The sequence below is a fragment of the Rhinolophus ferrumequinum genome, chromosome X, assembly GCF_004115265.2.
Source record: "Rhinolophus ferrumequinum isolate MPI-CBG mRhiFer1 chromosome X, mRhiFer1_v1.p, whole genome shotgun sequence".
Taxonomy (NCBI): Eukaryota; Metazoa; Chordata; class Mammalia; order Chiroptera; family Rhinolophidae; genus Rhinolophus; species Rhinolophus ferrumequinum.
Genome location: NC_046284.1, coordinates 51082074 through 51093759, shown reverse-complemented (window position 1 = coordinate 51093759; position 11686 = coordinate 51082074). Strand labels below are relative to the sequence as shown.

At 41.1% G+C, this 11686-nt stretch overlaps 1 protein-coding gene across 2 annotated transcripts; it reads right to left on the bottom strand.

Moving 5' to 3' along the window:
- Positions 1 to 530: 530 nt before the first annotated feature.
- RAB9B (RAB9B, member RAS oncogene family) lies at positions 531 to 10911 on the bottom strand. Of its 2 annotated transcripts, none has more exons than XM_033111387.1 (3): positions 10581 to 10911; positions 5369 to 5460; positions 531 to 4198 (listed from the first exon to the last, which is right to left on the bottom strand). In XM_033111387.1, exon 3 carries the CDS (start codon positions 4154 to 4156, stop codon positions 3551 to 3553), a length of 606 nt encoding a protein of 201 aa, XP_032967278.1. In that variant the 5' UTR covers positions 4157 to 4198; positions 5369 to 5460; positions 10581 to 10911; the 3' UTR covers positions 531 to 3550. The 2 variants fall into 2 exon arrangements, with proteins under 2 accessions (XP_032967278.1, XP_032966592.1); XM_033110701.1 differs by having other exon boundaries at positions 5396 to 5460.
- Positions 10912 to 11686: the final 775 nt, after the last annotated feature.

Sequence of the window (11686 nt, the reverse complement as noted above, 5' to 3'; positions counted from 1 at the left end):
ATTAAAAAGAAAAGTAGCCACTGTATATATTCAATCCATTCGATGCTAATCTTTACAGTCCAATATGTGAGAGGCAAGAGAACAGAATATTTAACAAAGTTATCCTTGGTTTTCTGATTGATTTTGCCTATATTTCCATGTTTCCCAAGATCCGGATAGTATAGCAATCAAGAAAATAAGGGACATATGTATATTCTGTGATATTTTAACATTTGTTTTAAAGTATAATGAAGAAATAAAGTGGAGAGTAAAGATCCAATTTCCAGTCCCAATACTCTTCATGCATTAAAAAGTATCATAAAATAAACCTCCCCACCTTGATCTTTTGAGTTTGTTTCCCAATCAGTAGAAGAGAATCTGTCTGATCACTGGGTAGTGGCTGCTTGGAGTACCACGTAAAAAGTGATGTAGAGGCCACATGCAGTGCAGCCTAAAAGAGTGACTTGATTGACAAGTACTGTCTGTCATGCTCACCAGCTGCTCAAAAAGAGAAAGGGAGAGAAGAAGCACAAACAGTGTGTATTGGTTATTCAAAATGCACTTTTTATTTACTTCAACACAGATGACTTTTTACAGTTGAAACAAAATATCTGATACACAATTTTGAGTTTTTAGCAGCACCTGCAACAAGAGGATTCTGGAAAACCTCAGGGTAAAGTAGAGATGGCTGGGGCAGGCACAAATTAACCTGAAACTTATCATTCCACTGAAGACATATGGAACCTGAGGACCCCTGAATGTTAACCCAATGTATGAAAAGAAGCTAAATAAATATTCTGTATGATGTTTTAATAGACCATTGAAAAACAGTATAGTTCCAATTAAAAATAGCTTATTCAAAAAAATCTAGTGTTCATGAATAAACCTACTGAAACGACTGTTCTGCACATTCTAGGGTACACAATTTCTAAGCCTATATGCACAGTTCCTGGTACTCACAGATTTCAGCCTTTGGTGTGTTTTAATCTCACCCAAATTATACATCAGCATTCCACTGAGTGTTATTCACCAAAATGCTACTGTTTTTGTTACTTAATGTTAAGTGCTTTCATTAAGATACTGTGTAGTGATTTGGCAGAAAAAAAATTAGTATGGCTAAGAGAAAACGGGCTTCAGTTGACCTGCCAGTAAAATTAACACTTGTCTTGGATGGACAGGAGGCCTATGAATGGGATACCCATGTAATTTTTTTTACTTAAATGACAACATGCCATTCTAATAGAGACAAGTACTTCTGTGAGTGGATGGAGGTCTTTATGAAGGCCTGAGATCTACGAATTGAAACTATCATAAGCAGAGTGCAAGTAGAAAGAGAAAGCCCCGGGTCTCATGCACTTAAAAACAATTAGCATTTAACAGTGCTGATATAACAGACTTTCACCCTAACATGATTATAGCAAAATGATCACAAAACCTGGAAACCAGTGTGGCTGGCTATAGGCATAGGCAGGACAGGGACCAATACTTAAGAGCTGTGGGGTCCCAGTTCTGGCTTCGACTTCTGTCATCAAAGCTAGTTGGACAATGGGGTCAGGACTATATTTAAATTGGAAATATCGAGTATGACTGGGTTGGAACACTGTCTTCCAATTGTCTATGTGGCCAAAAAGTCCCAGAGCTCTTAAAGCACATAAGGTCCCATGTGTAAGGCTGATTCCATATGTGGCTACAATGGAGAGTTCTAGGCTCTATTCCTTTGAAAGCTCCCATCCTTCCCTCCCTGGCCCAGGTCTCTTTGGGGGATCATTTCTAACTGTCCCTCACTAACTTGGGTCACTATTTTTAATCATAGATGTTTTAAAAGTACAGATTAAAAGCAATGCAGGACAAACAGGTCAACTGACAAAAACTAGACTGCATGTAGATAACAGGCAGTCATGGTAATCAAAATTTGACAAACCACTTTTGTATTTTTTAAAAATTTTATTTTAAGTGTGTTTTTCCAGGACCCATCAGCTCCAAGTCAAGTAGTTGTTTCAATCTAGTTGTGGAGGGCGCAGCTCACAGTGGCCCATGTGGGGGTCGAACCGGCAACCTTGTTGTTAAGAGCACTGCGCTCTAACCAACTGAGTTAACCGGCCGCCCCCACTTTTGTATTTTAAGATGGTATCTTTAGGATGTTTATATCAGGGCACATAATGATTACTCAGATCTCAAGAATTTCTCCTGCCATAGTGCAAAAGCAAAAGACTGAGCTATGTACTTGCTGTTAAATGCTGATCCCAGAATAGTTTGGGCCTTTTTAAAGTCCCTCTCCATAGTCTTAGCTGTTGTCTTAAGATACATCTAACTATAACATGGCACTGAAACGTAGTTTGTAGCTTATAGATTTATAGAACTTTGAGTTGGAAGGGACTTTAAACCAAACATCTAGCCAGAACAGAATTTTTTTTAATGGTATTTAAAGATGGTCATCCAGCATCTTCTTGAATATTTTTACTGGAAGGGAGTTCACTATTAAGGCAGTCCATTCTACTGTTGGACAAATCTAATTATGAGACATTCGTTCTAACACTGTGTTAAAGTCTGCTCTCTTGTCACTTTCAATGTCCTAATTTGGCTGAACATACAGTACAACATACAAGAAATCAGTTTCTTCTTCTACAATAAATATGTGAGTTAAGGAACCTTGTGAGAAAAGCCCATTATCCCCCAATCTTTTCTGAAGGCTTCTCTGAGAGCACAGCATGGTGGACCAAAGGACCATCAAATTACGAGCAGAGAGCACTGTATCCAAAGCCATATATTAAGCAGCATTGCTAAATTGAAAAGAGGTTGTCAAAGAAGCAACATCCCTATGCAGCAAAAGCAGACTTATGAAGTAAAAGCAGACCAGCCATTTATTTGCAAGGGTGGTTGGCATATTTAAGCATAATCCATTCCCTAGTACCCTGTTATTTCAAACACAAGGAGTATGATTAATTTTCAGTGTCATTAGTGTATCGCTTATTGAGATGGTATTTTTTGAAAAGCTCAGATGGGAGCAAACCATACATAAGGATTTAAACAAGGCAGTGTACATCATTACACTTTTTGCATTCCTACTCATTACAACCTCTTTATAATTTGAGTTTAGAACATCCATGTTTGTATTATTATTTTTATTGTAATCCAGCTCGGAGTTTTATTCCCCACCTTCCCTTTGGCAGACATGTCAGAAACTGCTTGGCAAGAGTCGATGGTGACATTTGTTAGTTGATTAACGGAACGCTTTAAGGGATAGCTGTAGTTCTTTAATTCCTTCATGCGGCTGGGTTCTAAGTTTAAACTGTGATTTGAAAAAACATTTACATCTCTCAGGACTAAAGCTTTCTGAAATGTCCTGATACACACAAGAAGGAAATAGCAGAAATCACTCAAAATACACTTGGCTTAATAAAGCACTTTTAAAAATACTGCTCTACAACTTCAGTTTGAAAGCCTCTGTCTGATTAACAATTACAACCTTAACTCTTACCCTTTTTTTGTTTGTGCACTCTTAGAGGGGCACAGTTATTCTTATATTACTGAGTGATCAACTTGGGGCACACTTTTAAAAGGCTTCTTACTTTTAACAACATGAAGATCCTGCTTTGGAGCCACTGTTCAAGTCAATAGTGTGACCTAACATGCAATGCTCTAGCTGTTCCTCTACAGCCAACACCTGTCTGACAGCTTCTTCAAAGGCCACTGTCACATTAGTATCATCTTTGGCACTTGTTTCTAGATAAGGGTAATCCCCATTCTCCATGCACCAGGCTTGTGCCTCCTCAGTAGTCACTTGCCTATCCTCTTTGTCTACCTTGTTACCCAGAACTACAAAGGGGAAGTGCTCAGGGTCTTTCACATCTGCATAGTAGATGAATTCTTTCTGCCAGTTACCAAGGTTCTCGAAGCTCTGCCTGTCATCCACGCTGAAGGTCAAGAGGCAGCAGTCTGCTCCCCTGTAGAAGGGTGTCCTAAGGCTCTTGAAACGTTCCTGCCCTGCAGTGTCCCAGATCTGGAGAGTTACAAAACGTCCATCTACCTCCAGATCTCGATTTAAGAACTCTACCCCTATGGTGTGAAAAGCCTGGGAGTCAAATTTATTGGTTACATAACGGTTCATAAGTGAGCTTTTCCCAACTCCACCATCACCCAAGAGAATGACCTTTAAAAGCAGGGATTTCCCACTCATCGTTGTAGCACCAGACGGGGAGGAGTTTGTAAACAAGAGAGTCTGAAAATAAAAGAAAAAGTAGGAGGGAAAACAGTTAAATCTGAAACTGAAATCAACTTCATAGTAAATTTCTCTGAATTATGAGGCCTTCTAATTTAGCTTCTCTTGATTCAAGCTCGTTAACTGATATAGTACAGCAGAAGGAATAAAGCTCTTTTGCATAAGGGGGAAAATAGGTCTTGTTTTCTGAGGTCTCTTGCCTGCGCCAGGAAAATGGCTGAATGCCATGGGTAAATGGAGTAGCAGATGGTGCTGCAATTTGGTTCAGTATTGACCCTATTCTCTCTTCGATGAGAAAGCCTAGAACAGGAATGCCACTCAAATGTGTAACCACGCTAGCTTCCGGTTTGGACAGTTCCAAACAAGAGGCAAATAGCATGAAATCGTTTTGGGGTTTGAAATCTTTTCCCGATGGACCCAAGCATTATTGAGAAGAGAAGGCTGCATAAACTGGAATTCTGTCAGTAGAGATTTGGGCTAGAATTAGACTGGACTCCAGAACTTGGAAGAGAGAAAAAAAGGTCAAGTTTCTTCCAGCATTTGCCCCATTACACTTGCATTGATATGGATATCCTCACAAGTAAAGATTATGGATCTTTCATAATCTTTTCTTCATGAAGCAATAGCACTTAAGTTGATGATAGCTGACTGGTATCAATATAACAGCTATCATTCAGGAAGAAAATCTTGACCTAGATTATTGATTTTTAGATTTAGGTTCTCATTCCATACTAGCACTAAAGAAACATACTGTAAACTCTAAAGTGCTAATAATTGTACTGAACCTTTCTTGTTACCTCCATAACATGTCTATACATGGAATACCTAGAATGCATCTTAAGATAAAAAGATCAAATGTTTACTGAATAGCTACCTTGTATTAGATTCTGTTAGGTACTTTCACACTAGGTCTATTATGGGAACTCAACAATGATAATGTTAATTGGATGTTATTTATGCAAGAGACCCAAAGAGATGAAAACTAACCACTAATCAAAAGAGAAGACGCAAAAGAGCTTTTGGAGGCACACACATTTGAAATGCAATTAAAAAAAAAAACCTTAGTAGTCCTTAAAATTATATTGGTGTACATGTGTGCTAACTATATATTTTTCTAAACATTCATTTTTTAGGAGGTCAAGTAAAAAAATAACATATATATATACCTACCCAGTTGAGTGTAAAATATAAACCTACCCAAGTGCGTCTTTGTCACAATCTGGTCTTTTTCTTGTTGTTGTTTTATTCTTTCTTTTTCTATTCTAAAAAACAAATTGGGAAACATTATATTTAAAAATCTATAATGAAATAAAGTTAAGGTAATATATATATATATTCAAGTCAGGAAAAAAATAGACCAACCTCAACTTACCTACAGGGAATGCTTTTTACAAATATACTTAAGACTTCAAAATGCTACAAATATTTAACATGACAAAATAATTTTATTGCAAGAACTTTAACTTGGCCAAACTTGAGTGTACTTTATACGATTTTTAAAGTTTTACATTATCTCTCCATTCAAAGTTGACCAAAGAAAGTAGGCGATATTCACAGCAGATGATATTCAGGAAAGGGAAAGCACAGATGAGTCTAAGATATGTTCAAATTCTATGTCAGAGATGAAACTCTTTCCCTTTACAGCTATCAATATTCCCATATCCAAGAACTTACTAGTGCACTCACCAACCAGCCTTGAGTTTGTCTCTGCATTTGATTCCACAAGATCAGAGAAGAAAAAAATATATGTTTGTGGATTCCATTTACAATATATTCTCTTGGCTCATTATTTTATTCATTATTTTTGACCATCTGTCTTGAACATAGATTTTAGTGTTTAGCTGGTTTTATTCAATTCTAACACAACTTCATTTAACATTATACTTAATTATGGCAAGATTCTTATTTAACCAGCATCAAGAGTACTGGTCTAACAATAGTTTAGTGGTTACCAGAGAGTAAGGGGGTGGGGGGTGGGAGATGTGGGTAAGGGGGATCAAATATATGGTGATGGAAGGAGAACTGACTCCGGGTGGTGAACACACAATGGGATTTATAGATGATGTAATACAGAATTGTACACCTGAAATCTATGTAATTTTACTAACAATTGTCACCCCAATAAACTTTTTTTTTTTTAAAAAAAGAAGAGCACTGTCTAAAAAGAAAAATAGTCCCTAGATTTGTTGAGTGTTCTTTCTTACTGAGGAACAAAGAAATTTTTAAGAAATCTCTGCTGCTTCATAATCTCATGTTATTTTTTCAAATATAGGTAAAGCATTCAATAACGGATGGATTAGAGATATAAATTAGTAATTACGAATTTAAATAATGTCTTTTAAATTGTTAGGCTTTATTCTCCTTCTTGGTCTATACCTATACAAAAAAAATTCTCAAGTTTCCCACAATTCCTGATTTTGTCCTCTTTTTTTTTTTTTTTTCTGCTCTCAAACTGCTGTCTTTGGAACTAGCTCAAGTGACAAACACTTCTTTAAATGAAGATAGGACAAGTGTCAGCAGAACTCTTGAACTCTCACTTAAAAAAGTAACAGAAGGAAGTACAAACTTGGGCATAATGCTGATAGTATTAAGGGCCCATGCCAAATAAGCTTCCTTAAGTTCCTAGAAAACAGGTGTTCATATCATTAAACAACTCATAATTCTACTTTCCCGTCTGCAGATACACTCAGATGAGAAGTCAAGGACTGAGCGCATATGGAAACCAAATAGTCAGCTCCAGGAATAATGATGAAGTATTAATAACTATCTGAGATAAGGCTGCAGTTGCTTGTGCATTCCCTATTTGGTCATGTGCACACATAACTTCTGGTTACATGGGCTCTATACCAGGGAAAAGGGAGGAAAAGCAATGTGGTTCAGTGTCAAGTGCACTGGGCTGGCAGCAATCAGGAGACAAGAGTCTTTATCACTGCTTTCCCATTCATTTATTTTATGAACTCAGGCAGGTCACTTAATTTTGCTGTATTTCAATATCTTCCTGTATAAAAATAGAGCGGAGGGTGGCCTGACGGCTCAGTTGGTTAGAGCATGAGCTCTTAACAAGGTTGCCGGTTCAATTCCCGCATAGGATTGTGAGCTGCGCCCCCCGCAACTAGACTGAATACGGCAACTGGACTTGGAGCTGAGCTGCGCCCTCCACAACTAGATGGAAGGACAACGACTTGACTTGGAGCTGATGGGCCCTGGAAAAACACACTGTTCCCCAATAAAAAAAAAAAATAGAGCTCATAATACCTGCCGTACTAACTCACAGGATTTGGAGGGGAAATGAATAACTTAGGAAGTTTGCAAAGATTTGTAAGCATTTATTGAAATTTTTGGTTTGACGTTTTTGTTCCTCTTGCTCCTAAATGTCCTTTCTATCACTGGTGGTGGCCTTGTGATGCAGTGTTAACCCCTCTCAGAAAGGGCTTGCCAGTGGAAGGATAACAACTCTTCCTTTTCTTTTTCTTCCGTATTTGAGAATGCCTTGTTTCCCAACAATTTTGAGCATCTGCGTATACCACAGAACCTCAGCATTGGAGGGACCTTAAACGTCTTCTGGTCCAATCCTGCTACTGATGCTTGAGAAAACATTTGCATGCCTATTGTGTGCTGTGTCCCTACTAAGGTGACCTCCACTCTTCTCTGTTCTCTCCAACTCCCATTTGTTTGCTGGAGGTAGAAATGAATACAGTTTAGGCTTGTCTCCTTGCCTTCGGTCACTAAATCCTGCCGATTTTTCCTTGGAATATCCTTTTCAGTTCTCTGCTACCATCTTCATTTTGGCCCACATCTCCTTGCATCTAATCTATTATGAAAGCTTCCTGGCTCTTCTCTCCCTGCCTCTGGTTTCTCTGTACCTAATCTACTTTGCAAAGCTTCGTCACTTGAGCACTCACTGGGTGTAGACACTGTTGGAAAAGCATGCATGTTTCAGGCAAGGTACCCTTAAGGAGTTTACAAATTAACATATAAACTTCAGATCTCATGGTTTACAGTTGAAATGGTATCATTATATTGCCTTATTTTGTTAACAAAAAGCTTTTTTTCAAAATATGTCTTTGCGACACAACCAAATCTTAAATTCCTGCACAGTAAGGTTCTTGTTTGTATATATCTTTGAAGCCCCTTCAGCATGTAGCACCAGGGTCCTCCATATGGCTAATCAATAAATATTTGTTCATTAATTAACGATTTAGGTAGGTGCCCAGAGCTAAGGCCTTTGAATTGATGCCAAGGTACAATAGATTCACAGTTCTGTAAGATGTCCAAATACTATTACTTATAAGGTGACTAAAGAGCAGAAGTTATGGACTATCTGAATCACTTTCTAGATGGATTTAATAGGAATTCCACCTGTTGAAAGTAGGTGGAAATGCCCCAGTTTCCCTCCCTCTCCCTCACATTTAAAATATAAATATATACATTTCTCCATTCCCATCCAAAACAAGAGGAGAATAATTATCTCCACTTTGTGTTTTTAATGGTTGCTGGCATCTCCACCACCATCATCATCATCGTTTGAAAATAAGTATGATCTCCTTCAGTACATACTTAAATTGAGAAGAACTAGCACAATATAAAAGCAAATCAAACAATTTTTTCCTTCCCCAGACTATGCCAAATTTAACTCAACTCTTCAAAGAAGATAACATTAAACAGGCAAAAGAATTCTTTGATAACCCTAAGTACATTTAATAGGAAAGTGAAACCCCTTATACATCATTTATGGGTCCCATATCAGGTTAGGATTTGGACTAAAATGTTTATTCTGATTTTGGTCCTATTCAGAGAAAGATCTGGCTTTAACTGACTCAAATATCCTAGAGACATAATTCCCCTTTCCTACCGCACTCCCCCAAATAGATTAACAAGCATTCTCTAAAGATAGTTTATTCACTTTTTCCCCTCCAATTAAGATCGAAGTCTTGGATAGCAAGGTGAATTAGGAATTCACACAATTGATACTTGCTAGCTTTCTTTGTTCTTCAACACACTTGAAACCTTCTGAATCTGCTGCTCTGGCACCCACACAGGCTTACTAAATTGATTGTATTTAGTTGGGGGTGGGGGTGGAGGTGAGGGAGGAGGCAGTACAATGATGAGAAAGAGGTTGGACCTTTGAAAATAGTACATTTTAGCGTGATTATGGAGAGAAGAGAGATAGAAAAGCAAATTGGCAATGTCAGTTCGGTTGGCATGGTGGAATTATGATCAAATCCATAGTGCAGATTGTTTGGGAACAAGTCTTGAGCAGGATGTGTACTGCAGGGCTGGGGTGGGGGAAGAGCAGCAGGGCAGCGCTAGGCAGTGGACAAGAGTGGCCCAGGTGGCAATCTGCACAGGGGAAGAGCCATGGTTGGAGCTGTGGGGAAAGCCCATCTTGTGGTGACACACTGGTTGAGGCTATTCAACTCATTGTTGATTCTTGGCACAATATTAATTCTGAACTGGGGAACTGGGCGAGACTTTCTTTAATCTATGTGAAAATCAATACGAGTAAGAAATGATTGAATCTTTGAGACTCTTCTACCTTAAATGGTGTAGGTTGTTTCCAATACAACCTGATGCTTGGGGCGGGGGTGGGGGTGGGTGAGTGGTGGTGGTTGTTCCTATCGTGGAAGCCTTCTGACACACTGGATTCATTTTGCAGAGGTAACAAGTTATCAGATACATCCATGAGCTGAGTCCAAATGGCACAGCTGTCATGCCAATGCAAGACTATTCCCACATTTATGCCCATACTTAGATCCTATATGCAACTAGAAGGGTCCAATATGGAATTCCACCTCTAACATTTCACTCCTTATGACAGCTCTGGGGCTACGAAACTGAAGGCACACTAGATAGGAATTTGGCACTGTCCCCAGGCCACTTCTCAAGTAGACTGCTTGGAGACAAATAGGTAAGGTTTGGGTGACCTTAAGTGATCAGGGTATTGGGAAAAGGAGCTTCCTTAGGAGACCGGGAAAGTTGTCATCTCTATGACTGGGGCGCTGTTAGCATTGGGGATCTAGAAAGTGAGAAGTCACGCATAGTTTCAACTACCTCGTACCCAGGTCCTCTCACCTCACCCCCAGCTCTTAAAAACCAGAGGCCGTGGCGCATGCGCATTGAGCCACACCCTCTCCCCACGGAACCCTACGCTTCCCTGCCCAGCTCTGGCAGCCGCTCAGATTACTCAGCAACGCCCCCTCCATCGTCACCTGCTCCCCCCCAATTCCGACCCCTGCAGCGCCAAGGCCCCTTTCCCAAGGTGCGAGTGTCTCCGGAGATCACCTAGACCTCCCGTTCTCCGTCTTCCCCCAGGCCTCCCACCTCCCGGCCTCCCGGGTCCCCACCGCTGGTGGCGCTCCCAGCCCACGCACCAGCACCTTACCTGACACAAAGGATCAGAGATGGGAGACAGCCGCGGGCGCCAGGCAGTTAGCTCTGCGTGCAGGCAGCCCGGCAGCTCAGCGACACCGTCACTGCTTCTGCTGCCTCCTCGTCCTCAGTGGGGCTGCAAGTGCAGCTCCGACCTCCGCGGCCTGACAGCTGCCGCTCGCGCCCGCCGCTGCTGCCGCGCAACGTCTCGCGCCCGCGCCCGCGAGGGGAGGGGGCGGGGCCCGCACCGCCTCCTCAGGCCCCTTTCTTGGCCCTGGGGACCCAGCTGCCTCCCGCCCCCACTGGTAGAGAGCGCTCCCTGGCTCGCTCACCCTTCTTTCCTGCTCAGTGTCCAACCCTGGTCTCCCTTGTCCTCCTCCCCTTCCCTCCGTAGGCACAGCGACAATGGACCGTCAAATAGTGAGCCCCCACTTAGTTCCTCTGCAGCGTGGGGCCACAGCTCCATTTCCTGCAATTACCCTTCGACCTACCTCATTTACCTTACCGCCAAACCATCGACTTTTGCCAAAAGGATAGCACGTGCATTCTCTTGTTTCAAATAGCTTAGGGAAATACGTGATCACTACACATTACTAGGCCCTCTAGCTGACTACTGCTCATGAAAATCTCATGGCAACCCAAAAGGAAAAGCTCAACTCTGTAACTCAGACATAGAAGACGCACCGCCCTTTACCCTTACCAGTTATGGTTCTAGAAGGTCACACAGAGCATTGCCCGAAGTTTCTGGAAATGTAACTGGGGTAGAACGTAATGTTCCAATTGTGCTTCGCCTCTCAGCCAGTTCCTTCTTGTTGTCTCCCATGGCCCTCTCTTACCTCCAACTAGTTTGTGATTTTTTTCTCCCTTAGCTGCTGGGATCATTTAGCCTGCACTCCATTTCTCTGTCTGGCAGATCCATCTCTGAAGCTCGCCCGATGTCTGAGAACCTGTGCCTGCCTGCGTGGCAATACCCATCACTCACCGTGTGCCCCCTGAGGGCCCTCACACATGCCCTCCCTCCATCTAGACCAGTCTCTCTACACCTTTTCACAAGTCAACCACTCAGTCAGTCCCACAGGTCCCAGCTTAAATGTCACTTCCTCAGGGTCACCTTTCTCA